Source organism: Falco biarmicus, chromosome 5, assembly GCF_023638135.1.
Source record: "Falco biarmicus isolate bFalBia1 chromosome 5, bFalBia1.pri, whole genome shotgun sequence".
NCBI classification, from domain to species: domain Eukaryota; kingdom Metazoa; phylum Chordata; class Aves; order Falconiformes; family Falconidae; genus Falco; species Falco biarmicus.
The window spans coordinates 72,054,778-72,077,158 of NC_079292.1; the positions used below are offsets into that span (position 1 = coordinate 72,054,778).

A 22,381-nucleotide genomic window follows, 5' to 3' on the forward strand; every position below is an offset into this window, starting at 1 on the left:
TACAGAAACATTTTCAGACATCCTTACATGACTGGGTAGTCCACATTACTTTTTTCAAAGGGATGTAGGTTGCTTTTAAAAAAAAATTACTCACAGCCTGAATAAAGGGCATGCTAACTGAGTATGAGATGACTCAAAATATGGATGAAAGAGGAGGCTATTCAGTCATCAGATTACACTGAAACCAACTAAAGACATCTGAAGGAAGGATAAACTGTAACATGATGACGAATTGTCACCTGTTACATATACCAGGAAGCAAGCATTCATTTAACAGCTCTATCACCAGGTGGTCAGAACTCATAACCAGGAAAAATGGTGGAACAAAGTGGCTCTTAAATACCTTTTCTATTCAGATCTGAGAAACTAGAAAGACTTCCAGCATAATTAAGACTCTCTGCCAAATTACAGGAGCCTCCTGGGCAGTTCTGAGCCTGAACTAATGCTGTTCTGGTCCTGTCCTGTTATGTCAAGCTGATCCCCACTGCCATCTCTGGGTGCTTGTTAGTTCAGGCTTGTGGACATACTGTCCAAGGTCAGTCTCTTAGATGTCCTCAGCATCCTCTTTGCCTTGGGCTTTGTGAGTTTTATAAAAGCTTTAGCCCTCTTGCCAAGCCAGTGAATAGGTGAGATCCCACCCAAATTTTATGAAAAAAGACTTACGTTTACTAGAAAGAAAAAGTATAGAGTGATTGGTTCCCTGACAACACACAGCAGACTTAACTGGCTAATTCAAATTTTGGCTTACAAACTGTCTCTCGTCTCTTTTTCTGACCAAAAAATTTTGTCAAACTGTATGTATTTTTTTTTCTCCTTACCAAACAAAATGGTCTTTAGCTATTCAGACTCCAGATTTTATTAAGCTTAATTATAATTTTGGGGTTTTCTTATCACTGATGCATTTTGAAATGGATGCTCTTACTCTGCAGAAACTTAATTTATGAATGACGTACAACATGAGGTATTCTGCTGTAGTAAGAGAGAGCTGTGAGAACTGAGTAACATGCACAACTGACACATCATGCTCAGTATGTGCAGTCAGTCTGTCCCGGTTGTCTTTGGGCCAATTCAATACTGTTGTTCTAAAGACACTGTCATCAGAAATGTTAAGAATTCAGTCATTATAATGGTCATAATTGCTAACATTGTTCCTACTTAATTACAAGTAGGTCTACCAGAAAAAAAGATACTAGGTGATTGAATGTCATTCATTGTCCAAATATATCTGCAACTGGTTTTATATAGGGATCCTCTCTTGAGGAGTTCTCTTGGGAAAAGTACCTAAAGCCTTTCTGGTAATCTATCAAATCTAAAATCTCAATTTATTTTTGTTATTTCATTAATGTATCCATCTGAAAGTTACACTTCAGCGTAAGTCTGGGCATCTTTTGGTTATGATTTCACTTATTTCACTTCTGAAAGATACTTTTCAAAAAAAACACTTTATAATTAGTTTGCCTCATGCTTCTTGGCAGAAGTGTGTATTTTATCAGCTTCCCCTTCCTTAGTACGAGTCTTTAACACAGGGTTTAAAACAAGGTCAGCAAGGAGTTCAGAGACAATTTTGTCCCTGCAGTTTTTTCTGCCTTTTTTTAAATATGACTAGATTTCAAATAAATTATTTAGTATTCCATTAGTTGTCTGCAGTTGTGGATTTAATGAAGACAGCTGGAAAAATTAATGATAAAATGAAATTTCTGTGTTTCTTTTCTTTTAAGTGAAATTCCAGTATCTATTACACCAACCAAAAAAAACCTGCCTAAAAAGAAGCTGGCTCCAGAGTAGCCCAAGAGCTTTGTCATAAACCTGGCAGTTAGAGAAATTCTTGCAAAAGAAACATGAAACCTTTATTCAAAACACCTCCCAGCCCTTGGAGCCAGTCCAAAGGAAAGGCGAACGTATTTAGGTAGCTTCATGTATCAGAGTGATATTGTCCCACCTAACTTGTAAATGTCTACACATGAGTTAGCTGCCCCACTACAGCTAGTGAGGATCTAATCAGTGAAGTTTATGGGGCAAAATAACCAAAAAATGTGTTCTTACTTTAAGTATGAATTTAATCATACCCCTGGAGTCTAGAATTCTAAAGTCCCATTAGGCTAGGGACTTATGGGAGCAAAGAGTAAGAGGTGAAGCAATGCTTTTTTTGGGTTCCATAAACCATGATGAATATGTGGCTTATTACAGCTGTAGATTTTTGTCCACCTGCATGGCTATTAATAAACACATTTCTTTGTTTGGCATCTTAGTGTTATCTTTCCACAATACATTATTCAACAGTATTTAGTAAGATTCATGTCAGTTGTGCAAGACCTAGTTTTAACTTCCTAAAGATGATTTTTTGGACTGTTAAAACAATATTAGTAAGACAGTAATAATATAGGTATTAATTCCACACCTCTTCTGCAGCTGACCCATGACGTTTAGTCCTGTCCTTGAAAACTCAACAAGAGGAAGTGGCCACCCAAGAGATACTTCCCTGTGCCTTCTTGTTGCATTCTTCCAGGGCACTCCTTGCCTTGGAAGCTAGTAGGAAAACTTTCCTGTCTTTCTTGTAGCACATTCTCCATGAGTCAGTTGTGGGATAAGGCCACAGCAAGCCCAAAGAAAGAATGAGCTCTAGACTGGAAAGATAGCTGTATGGAACAGACTGGGTGTGTTCTGGCCATGAGGGGTATGACATGTCAGACTTCCCCTGCTTTTGAGCAGAAGAGGTGTTTTAGTTTGGGACAAAATATGGAGCCTGTTTTGGAAAGACAGCTGAAACTGTTCAATGACTGGAGACTAACAATTAGGCTTTCAGATGCAGAATGAACAAAAGAGAAATGCTGTGATGTTTCTGTCTTTTCCATGACATAGGCAGCATTTGGAGGTAAGCCATCTGCATGGTTTTAAGGATCACAATGATAGTTTAACAGTTCTCAGTATTTAACTGCAGTAACATATACTACAAAGAGTTTGGAGGTATTCTAATAACCTACTTGAACATAAAAATAAAAACATTAAAGCATGTCACTTCACAATTTTCACTAGAAATCCAAGCAATAACAATTCAAAGCTATAATGTAATGAATATTGTCAGTTTGTTTCAGATGTTTAACAGTAAATTAGCTGTTGAAAAAAACATGTTATAGAAAATGCTTACTTTACACTTCTGCTGTGATAAAAAAAAATCCAGTAAAAATAACCAAGAGTAAAAATTACCATGCTGAAAACCTAATTAACACTGTAAGAAGTATTCCACCATCTTTTAAGTTTGTTTTCCCTTAAATTTAATTTAATTATTTATTACATTTCTTTACTAAATTTGACACTCCATCACATATTCTAAAATGTATAGTGTTCAGTAAGATCATCAGAGTATCTGAACTTCCCATAATCAAACATAATTGGTTAATTTAGGTAAAAAATAATCGGTCCTGTTGTCTCCAGTTTTGTTTTTTATCCAGCAAGAAAGAAAAATAAAGTTTTACAGAAAACATACAACCAAAATTTCAAAAGTAAATTAATGATCCTCTGCCATCTTTTTCTTTATGAGGCTTTCCAAAGTCAGTCTCTTTTAAGTTTTCACTCACTTTGAACACAAGCAAGGTCAGACTTGATCATTTTAAGTTGCACAGGTGAGGCATACCAAGATCTAAAAAAGCAGATTTCTTTTCCCTAGGTAGCTTCAGAGGTTTAACTTAGAACTAGTTAAAGAGCTCTTTATCACTCATCTTTTTATGCGTTTTTAAATCATATTATTGCACACAGGATTTAGCCACAAAGTTTCCAAGCTGCATTTCGATGTTGCAGGCCAAAACAAAACCTATGGTAAGAAAAAAATCCATCATACACGTAGCGGAATCTTCAGAGTAGCACATAAATTTTCATGAGTGCTCCAGAAAACATATGCTCTACATAGCCTCTTCTAAAACTAAATTCTGTACCTGCCATACCATGGCTTTCTCATATAACTTAAGACATGTTTTGGTCATTCCCATAGGTTCTTTTGATACATGAATAATATTTGCTACTGCATGCAAAGGATGTATTCAAAAGGACATTTAAGTCTTTCCACTTTTATTTTTACTGAGGTCTTCTTTTGGTTTGTTTTGGGGGTTTTTTTGCTCTGTTTTTCTCAGTCAATATAATATAACTGATAGCGGTTTATGTAAATAACTGTTCTGAAATTTCTTTCCCGCATAAATCTTTACATTCCATTTTATTTACTAAATAAAAAGGAGATAGGGGTATGCCAAACGAGCTCTTTCCAGTGCCACACTGCAGTTGTATGCAGGAGGCATGCTAATTTTCCCAGACTATGAAAAGTATTTTTCTCCATAAGACCTCTTTGTTCATAAAACCTATCCTGTTCTTATGAGTCTCAGTTTTCAGAGAATGAACACTGAGTGCACAGTGATATCCAAAAGTGATTTTGTGGAAACCCTGAATTTTTACTATGGTTTTTAACTTGCCTTCCTCTGGAAATTAGGTTTATACAATTACGTAATTCTCTTCCTCAGCACCAACAAATATTGGGCCTGTTGGACCATTTCATCCTGCTTTCACTGAGTGCCAGGCTGCTCCAAGTTACCATGTTCCAATCAATTTAGAGAAAATTGCTGGCAAGGTACAGAAGAAAGCACTGTTTTGGGCCTTTGGAAGTGAAGGAATAACAGAACTCTCACCATTTACATAATGCGGAGGACTGACAGGGAATATTATATGTAGGTTTGAAAAAAACCTAATATATTTTATTTTCCCAGCCAGAACAGTTACAGATGTTAGAGAAACTTAAAGGTAAGTGAGAAGGGTAAGCTAGCAGGTGTGGGGAGGGTGAAGGAGCTGAGGAGGGGGAATAGGTGACATAAGAGAAACCTGAGAGTCACATGAACAGTTTTAGGAAAGTGGTAGAGGGATCTGGAGGGATTACATCTGTGCATGGGATGCAGAGTACAATGGCAGAGACACAGGGAGAGTATGTGGACTATACCGTCACAGGACAGACACAAAAATTAAAAAAATCTTTGTTAAATCAGTGGAAGGACATCAGCAGAAGATTCACTGAGTGGAGCTTTGGGAGGTGCATTGTGAAGCACAGTTATATTTCTGCCAAACAGTTATCTAAAACAGATCAGGGAATCAAGAATAGTTCTGACATGGTTTGGAAATAATGTATGTGGAGATTTGCTTATAATCCAACTATTCCCATGAGAAAAATGTTTCTGCAAATGAAGATGCAAATGATGTGACCAAGAGGGCAGATCTAACCACTTCCTGCATATTTTTAATTCTTCAAGGAAGGGGCCCAAAGCTCCCGTACAACAAACATCATATGCTTTGTACACTAATGTTTAGAATTATTTTCAATAAAGTAGACTGAGTCAACAGTGAAAGTAGTTATTTTCAAAGACTTCAGTCTTGTTTGAGATCTAACAAACGGATACCCTTTACAGAGATCAGTGTGGAAATTTACCGGCTAGAAAGAGAACTGGTAAACTGCAGTCAGATAAGCCTGAGAAAATAATTCAATCTTAAATTTAGGACCTCTGGCCAGCACTTACTCTAAGCATAAATCAAATTTGCTAGTTTTTAATAGCAATGAAAATAGTACATAGAGAGTGCACCATCCCAGGTAAATAATCCAGCAACAGCATGACATCAGGCTTAGTGGGGATCAACCACAAGGACAGAATATAATCAAACCAATTTCAAATAGTATGGTAACAGTGACATACTTCCAGCAACAGCCTAGCCCAATTCCAAGTACGTACTATAAATAAACATTTATAATGACGCAGACACAAACAACTAATCTACTAACTAGTAATTTTTCTACTCCTACTGTAGTTGTAAAACTATACCTCCATACAACAGTCAGGATGAGAAGCAGAATTTGTGACAATGAGAGAATTATGGGGGGACTGAGTAAATCTCAGTTCTTTCATGGAAGAGCCAGCAATGAGTGGCCAAATTCACACAATCTCCCTAGTCCTTGTTTCCCACATTACCTCAACATGTGGCATTGACAGCATGGCATAGCTCAGGGTGGGGGCAGCAAATGGTAAGAAATTTAGGCTGGGGACATCCTCCACCCATTGTGGTCAGGGCCACAGGGGTAGGAACAGCAATCTCTCAGTGAAAGCTGAGACATGATGCTCCTTCCAAGTTCTGTAACTTGGAGAGTAGCTGGGGGTACATTAGAGGGTTAAACAATAGAAAATATGTATGTGGATGGTTGATTGGAAATAGCACACTGTTTAAAAAAAATATCTGAGAAGGTAACTTGAAACAGAAGTACTTTGGGAGCTGGCAAAGGAAACAAGTGAAAAAGGAAGCCTGGAGCAAGGGTGCACATAACCTCCAGGAGCCCTACAGGCAAAATGAAATCCGTGCCCATCTTTGTATGTGCGTATTGGAATACAACAAGGTGAGGCCCTACCTTTACCTCTCAAAACTTGGACCCTTCAGCAAACTGCCCTGCTCAACCCACAGTCTCCCTCAAGTGGCCTTGGTATAGAATCAGAAATAAATGCAGAATATATATGTAGATGCAAAAAAGTATTGCTCTCTACTTTACCTAAGGCTGAAGAAGGTGTAGCAGACTGATGTAGAAAAATATTCTGTAACTAAGAATCTTTTAAACCAAAGAGCAAAAGGATGAAGACAAGACTGCCTCTAAAGCCGTTAAAAAGGGGAAAGTGCTAACAGGTGAGAGGTTTTTTAAAGCCTGCTGAGTACAGAAGCCATGCTTATTTTTAAGGATTTCAAATTAAAACCTAACTTGAAATTAAGGGAAACAGAAGTTATTGTTATTTCATTGCTCAGGGAACTAATATGCTTTGTACTGGAAATTAAGATGTTAAACATAATGTTGCCTCTGTGCAGTCACTTGAAACTCCCAGCAGCTCCTAGCTGTACCTTGGTATTCTGCTGACCAAGAGCACTCAAGTGCTTCTTTGCAGTAGCAAAGATATAATCTGGGAATTTTGGGCAAAAATACTAATTGTTGTGTCCACATCTCCCGCATCTGTGATATTCCAAGTCACACAAAACCATTGAAAACCTACGGAGCCTTCATATTAGGCTTCCATTGCAGTGTAAAAATTCCTAAATCACACATATCTATATTTTTCCATTGCCTCTTCTAATTCAGTGCCACAAGGCAAGCTTAGGAAAAATCAAATGCAATTGCATTCTAACAGCTCCCACCTCTAGCTAAAAAGGCAGCTGCTTCTATTCCCTTGCTTACTACAAAGCAGCTATAGTGCTAGATGTCAGTTGAAAAAGATTTAAAAATAAAAAATAAAAAAGTGAAAAAAGGATACAAAGAATAAAAAAAGAATAAGAAGCTCCCATTCCCATTTTCTCTTATAAATGTGCTCTATTTCTACCTTAGCCACAGCTAACAAATATACACTGAGAATATGAAATTTAATTACAGCATGCAAAAGAATGTAATCTATTTTCATATTCTTGAAAGGTATATTGCAAGGGGTTTGGGTTTTGTTTGTTTTGGGGGGTTTTGGGGGGGTTGTTTTATTTTTTTGGCAGTACACTGCTTAATGCATAGCACGCTTACTTTTACCTCAGAACCTAAGATAACATAGTTAACATGATAATTTCAGCCAAGACAGGCAGTAAAATATAAATTATCATTTAGACTTTCCTTACAGACACACACAGATAAATATCTTTAATTATTAATAAAAAAAGAGATAATATATAAAGAAAAAGAAAATTCTGTTGTGGCTGTTGAAAGTTGTTTATGTATGTGCTTTTGTTACACTGTTTCATGAGATAAAATCATGCTTTGTTAAGTCTTATGGCTAGGAGCAACCCAAAATAAGGTTCAAAGCTTTAAAATGTTGTGTTGTTCCAGCTAGTGTTTTTCTTATTATCCAATAGAAAAAAATGATGGTAGCTTAAAGATACAAGTATTTAACAAATCCCAATATTTATAATTAGTTAGGGCCTAATATTAATCAATTACAAAAGTAAGTAGATGAAAATAATATTCCTCTTAGTTATTATATACTAGTATTCCTGGATTCCAGGATGAAACATTACTAGGATATGTAGACTCTCAGAGAAGTTTAGATAACACAAAATGAAAGTGATACCACTGAGGGAAAATATGTAACTTATATAACAGCAAAAAAATACTATAGGAAGGAAAAACTCTTGCATCTATGTAGTCTCTGCAAAGCCTGGAATGCAACAGTCTCTGCAAATGTACATACCCATTTGACACCCCACATTCCAGAACTCTTGAGGATTATAATTTGAAGAGTTAGTTCTTGTTCCTTTGGGGTAGATTCTTGTAATGAATCTTGAAGTATGTCCAACAAACTCTTTAGCTGAAAAATAAAATGATAAGATCTTGGTAAGAAAAACCTTGTTAATATAAAGAACCTATTTGAATAATAATAGTAATAATATTAATAATATTAATAGTAATTAATAATATACTATATTGACCCAGGAATATTTATTTATTTTTACAGAATTATTATATCATGAAATGTATTTCTATTTTACGACATTTTAATGCATAATAATGTTAGTATATGGGGCACTCATGAAAATGCTAAAATCCTATTTTAAAACTTTAATATTTTGTGTATATTTGGATCTGACTTCTGCGTATAGTGCAGATTTTTGTTAAAGGTCAATAACCAAGAATCATTCCTTCACGGAAATATTCTCTTTCTTCACCTCTTTGTTAAGGTAAATATGATTTTTATAATAAAGCCCACTGTGTTCTTATGGAAAATTAAAAGACACAAACCAGGAAATTGATCAAAGAGACCACTCATTCTTTAATAGTTTAGTAGGAAAAATGCTTTTTTGAGGTTTAAATAAAAATGACTGACAAAGCTCAAAACCAGTGAAGAGCACATTTTTAAAAGACACTTAATTGATTCCTTTATAATCTTCAGAAGATGTTAATTATTTGAGCTGATTTTCTTCCTCCTAGCAGTGTTCCCTCCCACAAAGACATAAACTAAAGATATAGAAAACTTCAGATTATTTCTACCTACACTACTCCTGTTTAGTAACTAAACAGAAAGCTTTACATTTCCACGACCATCACTCTGATCCTTTCCACCCTCCTGTCACCCTTCCCTCCCCCACCCCAATAAAACGACTTTTATGTTCACTAGATTGCTAGAGGGACCAGAGAGGACTCTGACTATGGATAGCTGGCAAAAGCCTATTTGTTTTGATTCTGTTCAGCACCATTCACTAATGAACTATTGAACCATCTCCACAAATGGATGGCAGCTGGGCTGGACCTGAATGAATGGCCCTGTGGCAGACTTCATACCTGTGGTCAGTGATCTCTGCTCTCAACACTATCTTAAGGCTGTTGGCAGACAGCTGGAGTTAAAAAAGCAGAGGCTTCACTGTATTGGCAGCACCAAATGGAGATGCTCCAAAACAGAATGAGTTTTGAATAATCCAACTTGGCTGGTATGAAAGATCTAGTCCAATGAAGCAAACTTCCCCCTAAGGGTTTTATTCATTCCATCAATGCAAATTCTCTTATCTGCAGTTACCATCAAAGCCAGGGGTACTGCATGTCCAGTGAGGAATACAGACCATACATGAGGGTAGGTGACATCTATTCCACATATTTTCAAGTATTGACTGTAACTTCTAAATTATTTGATGCAGAAAACAATGAATCAAAAAGTGTTTATATATTTTGTATACTATGTTAATATTTGTTCTTATAAAACTACATGAAATTAAAACAAAGCTGTATTTCAATTTGTTCACAAAACCAACTGAAATATAAAAATGCAGTGCAAATGCTAAGATATTTCTAAATGTCATCAAAACAACCAAATAGAATTGGACAATATGTGTTTCATATGCCTAAGAGGTGAACTCAAGCAACATTGTTATTTTATCTGATTGAATCAAAAGAAATTACCTGAATATTTTACCAATTTTTGTGCTCGAAGTTCTCCAATTGAATTATTTTCATAGCAATTCTGATTAGCAAGGGAATGCTCAAAGCTCACAAACTTCTCAGATTTGGTATAAATCACAAGGTCTGACAACGGAAGGGCAACATTTGTCTCTCTCATCTAATAATCATGATATAAAATAATGGAAGAATAAAAACATCACAATTGCAAATATTTCATTATTATTATTAGAAATTCAGAAGAAACTATCATTTTAGATGCATAAACCATGGGAAAATGTGCCACAATTAATGAATATTTGAGCAGAAGATATGACTTTTGATAGTGAAAATTGATCCAATCAGAGACAATTAAGGTTATTGTCTCTATGTTTATCATAGCAATTATAGGGTGAATGGAGAGATGTTTCCAATGCTTCCTAGCACAGTATTCTGCTGGACAGCTTTATCAATTCCCTGCTTCTGAGACCAGTATGTAAATTAACATAATTTTTCATGGCTCTTAACATTACTCCTTTAAAATACTTGTCCAGCTTTATATTCCTAAATACATAAAGTACCAGAAAAGGTATACTGATAGTACTGGGGGGGGGGGAAGAAAAAAAAAAAGAAAAGAAGAAAAAAGAGCAGAAGAATCTATACACACTGAACAACACAAAGTAGAATAAAAGGAGAATATTTCACTGTGCCAAGTAAAGCAATCACAGGTATATCCTTCCAAGCATTGCTCTGAAGTTAGGAAAACTCCATTCTTATTTAAGATGGAAAGTTCTTTGGCCAAAGTGTTTGTTCAGACTTGTTCCATTACCAAAGGAAGCAAAAGCAAGGGCTGCTGTACACTGAAGCAACTGAAATTTTAGCAGGGTTTAATTTCTTAAACTCAGGTACTATGTAACCTCTTTATTTTACTTAGCATGAACTTGTAAACTAATCAGTGGTAGTAGCCAGCAAAGAGCTGATGGTGCTAATAATGTTTACACTCCTTTAAAAATTTTGACAGCAAATTCTCATCTGACAAAATAATAGGGATTGCCTGCTCATAGTTCTTAAGCTATGAAAAGTTCAAGTGCATTAATTATTCTGGGGCTACATCCCATGAGGAACAATAGGAGTCTACTGTCACAGAACTCCTGAGTAATGCAAGTCTGTGGATGTGGAAGGCAGCGATGCAACCAAAGGCAACAACATCACTACAGTATGTTGAGTGTGGATTCAAATGCTCTCCCACCCTTCAACAGAGCAATAGAGTGGAGACTCAGAATAAATAGTCCCACTCCAATAAAGTGAGAGCCCAGAAACCATTTTTCTTTTCTGCCTGTGAAAAAGATGTATGTGGTATATGTTCTGGTCTGTAATGTGATGTTACAAATATATGTGACCCTGTTATCTGGAAATTTGGCCTCCCTTGTTCAAAAAGGAATCCATACTTCTTCAGATTTTTTTTTACTATCTTTCTATATCAGATAGAAAGAGAAAGAAGCAAAGCTCTTGACCTTAAAATCACTTAGTGAAAAGAGACACAGAGGAAGAGACTCTCAGCAAAAACACTGAACCCTAAGGAGCATTACCGGTTTACCCACATTTAGATAAATACAGCATGATATGTGGAAAATTACTGGATACTGGGGTGCTTCCTGCCTACTTAAAAAACTTGAACAAAGCAGCTTGAACCCTGATGGAGCAATAGATTTCCATGGCAGATAATTATTACTTGATCAAAAAAATAAGTTCAATTTGACTACCGAAAAGATTACATCCAGTTTTTACATTCTATTTCAGAAATAGTATTTAATGTTAAGTCTTTACACGACAAATATAAAAATGTCTTTCCCATTGTAAGTATTTAAAGCTGTTTTAGCACGACAAGAACTCTACACCTAATTCATGCATAAATCCAGAATCAAAGAAAATAGAGGAACAGGAACTCTTTAAAATCTCCAAAATAGACTGGTGAACTGCAGGAAGAGATTGTTAGCTCTGTCCTCCATCATCAGGAACTGCTATGAGTGTTCTCCATGCATAACTCCAGGAGAGCTTGAGACCAACAAAGCTGTTGGGCAACTTTGTTGTTCGATATATTGTGGTATTGAGCACCTGGGACAAGTACAAGACTTGAAAGTGAAAAATGCACATGATGTTTAGGATGGGAGCATAGGGAAGGGTTGTTTTTTGTTTGATACTAAAATATGTTCCAGTTTGGAGTGTCTTGTAAGAATCAGGAAAACTCTGAAACTTTGAGCTAAAACATACTATTGCAAAAAAACATCGCTCTAAGCAATTTTAAAGCCTACCTTTTAAATTTAGTCTCTATTTAAATATAATCCTTATTTTTTTAAAAAAAGCTGGCATACATCTATGTGTTTTCTAAGTTCAACTGAGACAAAAGTTACCTTTGCCTTTTTTCGAGGTGGGGATGAATGTCTACGTCCACTTTTTCTTTTTAAGGAATCACTCTGTGGGTAAAGAGGGTATTTTTCATCGGTCTCATCTTCATTGAACGTATTTTCAAATTCGGAAATTTCCCCTGTCTCACCATGACTGTCAAGATTTCTCCTGATTATACCTTCCTCAATTGTTCCAACTTTTTTATTTTTTATCAGAATTTTGAATTTTAATTCCTGTAGAAAAGAGGTTAAACAGTAGTAATTAGAATTATGTATGGATTGTTCCTAGGTTTTCCTATCTAAGTAGTGTTTAACCCACATTCAAAGCTGTTTATTAACTGCAATGAAGTGAGGTAGCACAATGAAGATAGATATTGGTGAGGCAGAAGTCAAAGCAAATTAAACAAACAGACTCTGGGGACCAAAGTACACAAAAGAAAATAGGTATCTAATCCCATGATACGAAAAAAGGCTCTCCACCACACAGATACACAGGTGCTGAAACTGCGAGCAAGATTAAGGTAGGAAGTTAATTACGTGTTAGAGCTGATGGTCAGTTAAGACAAAGGATGTATGGGTTTTTTGCTGTGCATGAATTCATTTTTATATAGAGACTTATACACATGTATCTGATATTAATTTTATTTTTTTTTTTAGCCATTATTACAGCTGCTGGAAATTTGTTCCCCTATTTGATTAATGCATTTGTGCACATCTGTCTAGTGTACCGACTTTTGTTGTTATGTCACTGTACAGTGGATCCTCATGCCGATCTTACCTGGTCAGGAAAACTAAGAGTTTGGTAATTTGTTCCCTAAGCAGTTTCTTTATTTTTAAAGGGACATGTTTCAACTTACATAATACAGAATGTAGGGAGAAAAAATCATTAAATTTTATAATTTCTAATAATATGGTTTTCATGTATGCAACTGAATCCTATGAGTATAAATTTCCTTAGATTTATGAAATAATATTCACAGTACAACACCTGTTATGTAACAGTCATTCATCTCTGCTTCTATATACAGCAAATGCCAGTGAGTAACAGGAGTTAGGTTCCTGGATAAAGTGATCTACAAAAATATTCCTTAAATTTCATATGCACTAGTTTAAAGGAAGGCTATACTGCTGGGAAGTTTACAGAAACAAGGAACAAATACATACACATTAAATAAAACAGAACTGAAATATTGTATTTTAAGGTATCCATTAAGTAAATATGAAAAGTGTGGATGATAGAAACATATATATATCAAACCAAAACTTTATAACAGAAACCGCAGCCGTAGGCAAAGAAATAAGACACTCCATTTATTTACATTGCAATCTCCATTGCTGATAATCCCCTTATCGCTTCAGATCTTGTATTAGTAGTTTGTCAGTATGTCAGTGGAATAAGATATTTTATGCTTAATATCTATCAATGCCATGCTAGTGTAAGATTTGATTAGTGTCTGTGCAGTGGTGATTCAGAATAAGGATGCCCTTTAACATTTCCTTCATTTCTTATTGAGGCACTCATTTTTTTTCTGTGATATTTTTAGAAGAGCTTTATATGAGTAATGCTACTTATATTTTTAAAGACCTCTGAATTTTCTTCTGCATCTTTATATTTCCCAATATCTAAAAGCAATTCTAGCCACTTTTGGTCTTGTATTTTGTTATTCATAGGCAAGATTTAATTCTATAAAATAAATGTTTAAAAAAATAAAAAAAATCTGGTATAGAAGGGAAGGAAAACCTTTCTATGGATATATTACTGCCTCCTATATGTAAAATTGCTTTAAGTAAAAAAAAGATCATATGTTGTGGCATCACGTAAAAATGGGCCACGATGTTTTAAATCAGTTACTAAAATTCTGTTTATGAACTGTTAACAAAGATATAAATACCCTGAGGTAGGACAAACTATTTTTTCTGTTATTAATGACATTTAAAAAGCACAGCTTTCTTTTCAAAAGTAGTTACAAAAAATACTCTAGCAAGAATATATTTTGCTATTTTTTTGCTAGAAGCATATTCCAGCAATAGTTAACCCAAGTCACTGAAAATGAACCATGAACTGAAAAAAAACCATAGTACATGTCTCTTTTTATGCTGTGTATATGGATAAAATCCATTAGTATATGGATTTAAAATCCATAGTATGTGGATTTTAAGTCTGAGCTTCAAACAGATCTTTAAAAAAATATATATAACAAATGTATGGTTACAAAATCAGTGAGTATGTGAAATTCAAGTTCTTTAATTGGTAACAAGCAGTGCTAAACATGTGGCATCTTTTTGTAATAATGTCTGAATCCTTTAAGCAGATAATGATCTGAAAGTCTAAACATTCACTATAACTTCTCTTTTCTAGTTTAAATATAAAATATTTTTAAAATACATATTTACTATGTACTCATATAAAAGCAGGAAACATACTAAAACATTTAAATACGTAAAGCATAATAGATCTTCCCTAGAGCATAATGGGACTTCAAAGCTGGGATAAGCAAAAGCCTCCAAGATCAATTGAAACAAATATTTAAATAATTAAATGAAAAAACTTTGGTCTTGTGCTAAATGTATATTCTGGTTAATGTGGTGTACAATGCAAATCAGAACAGCTGAAGTAATGCAAGACTCCAAGACAAAATCACAAGCACTTTGGAATGGATCAGGCAAATCCACCTGTTTACCACTGCAATTAATGTAAAAAGTGACAAAATTCAGTCCTTTGAAATGTAGTGAACAAATCCTGGATTTGGGTCATGAGTATTAAAAACAGAAGAATAGCTTCCCCTATTTAAATTTAGCATGTTCTTCCCTCTTCTCCTCTCCTGACAAGCTGTAGGTGCTTAGTAAAAGAAACATCAAATTCTGAAAATCTTGCTAAGTAACAAGGCTAAAATCAGTTAAAAGTTTTACATAATTTTCTATTTCAGGAATTATATTACTGTCCTAAATACTAATACAGGGTAAAGATGCCACACTTTCCATGAAGTCTAACAGGGAGGAAGCTTTTCAGGCACTGACAAAATTTATCTTGAATGGAAATAACAAGAGACTATTGTTAAGTACAACTGTTAAAAAACCCACCAGCAGCATTCTTCAATGATTCAAGGAGAGAATCATGCTTAGTAAAAGTGTGAATGGATGTCATTGTGGCAGCCTTATAAATCACAGTTATTGAGATATTTCAAATCAACACTGAGCTCTAGTTAAATGGATATTAATTACATCAGAAGTACGTTTTAGCTATCTCATAACAAGTTCTCATATGATACAGTTATCTAGGGAGAAGCCCCCTACGCTAAAAATTCCAATTCTGTGTTGTGAAAATACATGAAAGAATCTTTCTAAATATTGTTTTACTAAAAATACAAAAAAGCAAAACATGCCCAAAGAAGGAAATTAGAAGGGGTGACACTGGCAGACTAATTTTCTGGATGAAGTGAAAACCTGACACAATTCTGGGTAAAAGGGTATGTGTTCTAACAATCTGTCCTTTAAAACTATTTTGCAAGATTTTATTTCTGATTCATCTACCAGAAAAAGACCCACTCAGGAATTAAACTTCCAAGATAAAGAGAGGATCAATTTGCTAATAGCTAAACAGCTTGACCTTTTACAGCTGTTGGCAGTAGTTAGATCCCACTGAAAAACAGGACCCTTAGCTGGTAGTGCCTTGTCTTGTTTTACCTGAGGACTCCAGACATAATAGAAATATGAAAACACACACAGACTTTCTCTGTGCAATCAAAAAGACATCTGGCACCAGTCAGTGATGTCAAATACAATTTGACATGGAAATTCACTCAAAGGACATGATATTGCACTGAATATTAAAGGAAGTTCATGAAGTCTCTTTAGAAGCATCATAGTGACCAAGTGACCAAGACTGCAGGGAGAGGATTGTACTGGGTCTGTTGCTTTGGGCGTCAAAATATCTGTGTGGGAAGGAGATAAGAGGATAGATATGGTAGGAGAGACTGATGAAGCTCAAGGGTAGCCTCAGTCTATCTCATTGGCTAAAGGGTGTGTGAAAGAAAGAAACAGTGCAAAAGCCTTCTCTTTCTGCTGCTTCATATGTAGAGGAAGAATTGATTGTCGCTACAGAATACAATAATATTCCAGGGAATTAACAGTACTAGTATAGTCAGCTGTAGGGAGAACTTATGACTGAGACTAAAGAATTTCAAAACCTCTTTTCCTGAAATTTTCTGGGGTTTTTGTTTCAAGGCAAGCAGGTATTGAGAAAAAGCAGTGACCATCCAACTTTCTTTTCTGGATCTCCCTGTGATTTTCACTTAGATTTACAACGGTAGGAGACATCACTCATGAGCTGTGGTCCAAAGGCGCACCTAAGAATGGGTTTGCTCTACATTTTAATCCTTCTTCCAGGCACACAGAATCATCTCAGCTGACAAAGGTGTAGCTCAAAGCCTACTAGAAAAGCAAGTAGGAGATTGATCAGACAAGTGAAGGAGAAAATAATTTCCGTGGAGATCTCCAAATCTTCAAGATCTAAATAAGAATCTGTAACTGGTAAATATTTCTATGTAGTGTTTGGAGAAATGGTGTGGTATTTCACTTCTTTTACAGACAAGGGTACTATTTGATTCATATCTTAAAGAACATTGAGAAGTGGGTGTTAAAAGGAAGCCTTGCATAAGCTGCATGTGCCCCTTCACAGGAAGAGCAAAATTAAGAATAACAACAGTAGCTGTCAGATGAGGAAGATTTCTCATCTAAGAAACATAATCTTTCAGTCTGATGTGGCAGGAGAAGCTGGATATTGAAGGTCCTTGCAAAAAAAGTCTGAGAGAAAAAGGGAAGGAAGACTAAACTGGCAAGTCCAAAGTCAAGTCTTTGAGGGATCTTACAAGCAGATTTTGAAAAAAACCTGCCAAAGGCAGCAATAGCACAGGTCATGAACATAAAAGCTGACAACTAAATGATCAATAACCTGTTGTGATGCAGACAGAGGACCTGAGGTATAGAATTATGCTCCTTGCATTTCTAGGCACATGTGGCAGTAAAGAGGTCTGTGCTGTGTCCCTAGGGATATTATTAGGTTGGAATATTCTCTAACAGAGCACATTATAAAAAATGTCTCTGTGGTTACTGTTAATTTCGATAAAGAATAAAAGACTCTACCCTTTCAATCCCTCCCATCTTCCTTGCTGAGATCCAGCCAGAAGGGAGGAGGGTGGAGCTCAGATTAAGATATGTTAAGGTATATTCACCTTCATACTGAACTACTTCAGTGTGATATTCATATTAATTTACAATCAAGATAAGTAAATATTTTAGCATATAAGCAATTTACCACCTATTTTGCTTTAATATAAGACAGTGTAACAGTAAAAAAAGAATCACCAATGACAAAATCATAATTTTAAATTAACATTTAAAATGTATTTAAAAATATACATTAAAACATGCTAAGGAAAAAGCTGATAATCTAAGTGAAGGGAATGTATGTTGACCACAGAAGATGCCAAACTCTACAAAGAAAACTTCAGACCTGTTAGTAGGCTAAATTATAGTTTATAACGATTTCTTTTTCAAAATGTTGCTTTTTGCTATATTTTCCATTTCCTTTATTTCAATACTCAATGAAAGGTACAGGTTCACATATAAATATAAATGAGTTACATAGGAAAGTTTCAAGAGAGGAAACTGATTTCAAAGCTTTCTTTTTTTGTTGTGTATGAATATAGATAGATAAAGTTATCTAATAAGAATTTTGCTAGTAAAGATACTCATGTACCAATTCACTTGAGTACATTATTCATATTAATATTTTTCAAAATGAGTTATCAGGCTATTGGTTGTATCAGCCTCTAAGCAAGTGTATGTACTGTATTTGAGCCATGCTAATGAACATTTATCATTTTGTTGAACCAATCTCCTATCTGAACAACTACAATGAACTTTAATCATGCTGACACTTACTATATTTTATTAGACTTGTACCAGAAATCAGAAGACTGTCACATTTAAAGAGCAACATCTTTACTCTGTTAATGGTGTTAACACTTCTGATACAATTTTCTTCCTGGCATGGCTTTACCAGTTGGGTTCCTATAGAAGCATAGCAGATGCAATAGCTTCTTCCCTATTCTTGCTAGTGCTGTCTTGAAAAAAGTGGAACAGTAAACGATATGAGTGAAAACTTCTTTTTTTTTTTTACACTGACTGAGAATCCTTCTCATGAACAGCATTTAAAATTCATCATTTATGGTTCTGTAACATCTCTTACACTGCTTAAGTCTAAGTTCGGCATTTGGCTCTCTCAAATGATTAATCAATTTACTCAAGCCTTGAATATGTACAAGGTCCCAAACTTTAAGGATGTGATGCCACAAAACTGCTTTTGAACATGGACCAAAAGTTGTTCTTCAAAAAGATGCTAGCCAAAAAAGTCAAGCTTACTATTCTATTTGCAAATTCAATCATAACTACATGTTTCCATTGCAAAATACCATCCTTATGATTTTTCTTAAGTGCTTGATCAGAGCAACAAAGAGAAATGAAGGTGATCCTAAGCCTTGTTCAGTCTCAATATAATGACGTATTAAATTCAGACTTTTGAAAATCAGCTGAGAAGAGTGTTATTATTTAGATAACTCTTACATCCTACATAGACGTGAAATACAACTCACATAATTTTAAAAGATTAAAAGTTCAATAGAATGAATTTCACCTGAAGAGCATACATTTAAATGAGGAATAAGCATGGAACCCAGCAATGCATTTTCAGACAAAAATTCTTCAGAGCTGACTTACAAAAATTATAACCTAGGCAATATCAAGAATGAATTCCCTATATCACAGTAATCATCTGTTAAGGGACATATCTCACATAAAGTAATCTTTGTAAGTATGTGATTCAGTGACTCCATGGTTCAGATGCAGTACACTGATTTTGTGTTTGCTACAGAGGACAAAGGATCTTTGCACACCTATTAGATTGAATGTAGCTATTCTTTGAGAAGTTTTAAAACAAACAGAATCACAAAACAACAGAATGGATGGGCTTGAAAGGGACCTTTGGAGATCACCTAGTCCAACCCCCCTGCTGAAGCAGGTTCACCTAGAGCAGGCTGCACAGGATCAAACTCTCATGTTTAACGCAGTTTATTTTTTTTTTCTAATTTACACAACACTTTTCAAGGTTGCAAAGTGATATTGGGCAGCGTGATATAAAAAATATAATGCTACAATCTATAAAAGTATGGTAATACTTTAGGATGTTTTTTGGACACACTACTTCAAAAATGTTTTTTCTCTAACAAATCCTTTAGAAAAAACACATTTCTTTGTGTGTTGTCCTTCCTTATGACAGTGTTTCCTCCCACATTTTTGTTTGCATTGTTCCTTTTTCAGTTACTCTAAAGAAAAAAAAAAGGTATAAAATATATCTGATACATCACTGATAACAGTGACAAGCTTAAATAACTGTTTTATATGTATGCATGTATTTGTGTTACAAGGGACTAGAAAAAAATCTTTTGTCCTTGAAAGAATATTATGTGCAAAGACTGGAACAATGGGAATTTATTTATTTTTGTTTGCAATAAAAATTTCAACACCCATCTAATTGCCTTTTCTGGCTTCATATCCCAGGGGTCTCAAGCCACCAGCTGAGAAACACTGCCTTAGGGAGAAACACACTGAGAAAGAATGTTTTTGCAGTAACAGACCTCAATGAAATAGTTTCATCAACATTGTTATTGACAAAAAAACATAGATTCAGGTTTCCATTTAAATAATGTTTAAATTTCAGAAAATTCTTTCAATCTAACATTAAAAAAAATAGCAGAAAACATATACTAACATGTTTAAAGTGAAGATTTTTTAATTTTAGTTAAAGCATACTGTTTAAAAATCACACTTTTTTCCCTCTTTTAAGACTAAAACATGGGAAGCTTCACTTCAGAGAAAAGGAAGGGAGGAGACAAGGAGAGGAGAGGAGATTGTTCAAGTTTAACCTCAAAATGCTTAATTTGGAGGTCAACAGAAACTTTGAAGCTGTTCAATGTAACACTATGTTTCCATAACTTGAAATTTCCCAAATTAATCAGGTGTTTGCATAGCTCTCAGATTCAAAGCTCAGATTTACTAGTATTTACTTCTGCAGTCTTTGGCAAGCTATTCCCTATATATAAATCTGCTCTTTTTAAAGGCAGATACTCATTTCTGTCTTTAGGTTACCATGTCTCCAGCATAGGACTACTGTAGATGAAGAACACTACGATAACTTAATCCATATTAAGTAATAGTTCACTTTTAAAAAAATCAGAGTAGTTTCAGTGCAGCTGTTCGGATTTTGATATGCAAGATTATTCAGTGTTAGTAAGTATGGTGCAAAATATCAAAACACATTAGTACAGCTGCATGTTTTGATATAAAATAAACTGTAACCCACAAACTTTACTTAACTGTATTTGTATATAAAATAAAATAAAACTTTTAAAGCATCCAGAACACTGAATGTTGGTTTGATTTTAACTGCGAGATCTAAAGCTTTGCAAAAATGTTAGTATGTTAGCTTTTGACAAATATGTGCTTCACTGCAGTACTGCAGTTTTCCTTTAAATGAAAACTTCCATATCAATCCACATGATTCATTTTTGCTTTTTCTGTTTTCTTTATCTTTTCATGTGAGTGTTTTGGTGTTGGTTAATTATTTTTTGTTACCACCTGGAGTTTATTTCAGACACCAGACGAGCAGTTTCATAAATTCAGTTTCAAAAGATTAAAGAAAAAACCCAAACCAGTTTTTTTCCCCTATCTTTCACAGAATAAAAAGCAATGTTTTTACCTCAGGAGAAGGTAGTTGAGTCACTTCTGTATCACCAATTGTTGATGTAAGAAGTTTGTCACCTAGAATAGTTTCTAAACATTCTGCCATTACTTCCTGTTGCTTAGGGTTGCAGTGGTTCTCCAAAGACAGTATAACTGGATAGTCAGATGCCTGGAAATACAATTTAAAGGCTTTTATTATCAACAAATTAAGAGAACCACTTGACTTCCAAAAATATCTTACAAAAGCCCCCTTGGTAATCTGTATTTTTTGTTTATTTTCAAAACTTTCAGAATATAGGTTGGTTGTTTCGGGTTAGTACTACAATAAAATGTTCACAATATTTATAGAAAAGAGAAAGCACAACTGAAGGAGAATAAACACACATCCTCAGGAAGTTGAAAGGGGTTAAGACAAGGTTAGACATATACAGAGATGAAAAAACCCTTGGTAAATCAAATGAAGATCAGTTAAGAAGAACACAATACTTTATTAGAGAAACCAGGTAATGTCTGTGCTGATATTTGGAAAGCATATATTGAAGTGTATTTGTCCAATAATCCATAGAAAAGAAGTTATCAGAGGCATGTAACAATGATTAATGTTGGATGTAAAGAAGGTGGAGAGAAAAGAAGTGTTAAATGAGCCAGAGATCAGGCTGATTCAATTGCACAAGGCAGAGTAAAACCCGGAAACAAAAAGCAAAATTTCTCACAGTTAATGGCTCAGCTGATACACAGAGCTTCTAAAGAACGATGCTTTGACTACTGTGTGTCTGAGACGGTGGTTCTCAACAAATGAACTTACAAAGAAAGAAGAGGAATTACGCCAAAAAAAGGAAGATAGAATAAAACCTCCCAGACACACCAAAGCTTAAAAAATTATTTAGGTTGATTTCAAAGGAGACTTAAAACATTCCATATTCTGAAGATATCAATGTTGACCATTTTGGTGTTTTTCAAACTTAAAGAAATCCTCATTTCTTCAGACCTAGTATCTTCTCTTTCTTTTGCACCTAAAGGTTATAACATTACTGCTCTCTAATCCTGTTGACTAAGTCATCCCAACAGGGAATTACCACATTTGGTAGATTAATGTTTTTGAAATAATGATTAAGTTTTCTGAAAAAAAAATTTCAATAAGGGAAAATAAGGAAAAAGAAAAATAGAAAACAAAATTATTGCAATTTTCATGTATCTATAGGTAGAACTTGGAAAGTTTCACATAATCATGTACCTTTAAATTTACATCTGAGATATTCTAGTGATAGCTCCTTTA

The 22,381-nt window shown here is 34.8% G+C and overlaps 1 protein-coding gene across 1 annotated transcript in view; it reads right to left on the bottom strand.

Moving 5' to 3' along the window:
- PLCZ1 (phospholipase C zeta 1) overlaps positions 1 to 22,381 on the bottom strand; it is a 48,319-nt gene that overhangs the window by 12,491 nt on the left and 13,447 nt on the right. The window contains exons 6-9 of the mRNA XM_056341496.1: positions 21,122 to 21,274; positions 12,313 to 12,540; positions 9,926 to 10,082; positions 8,226 to 8,342 (exon numbers count right to left, since the gene is read on the bottom strand). Of these exons, the coding sequence (XP_056197471.1) occupies positions 8,226 to 8,342; positions 9,926 to 10,082; positions 12,313 to 12,540; positions 21,122 to 21,274 (655 nt within the window). The remainder of the gene's footprint in view (positions 1 to 8,225; positions 8,343 to 9,925; positions 10,083 to 12,312; positions 12,541 to 21,121; positions 21,275 to 22,381) is intronic.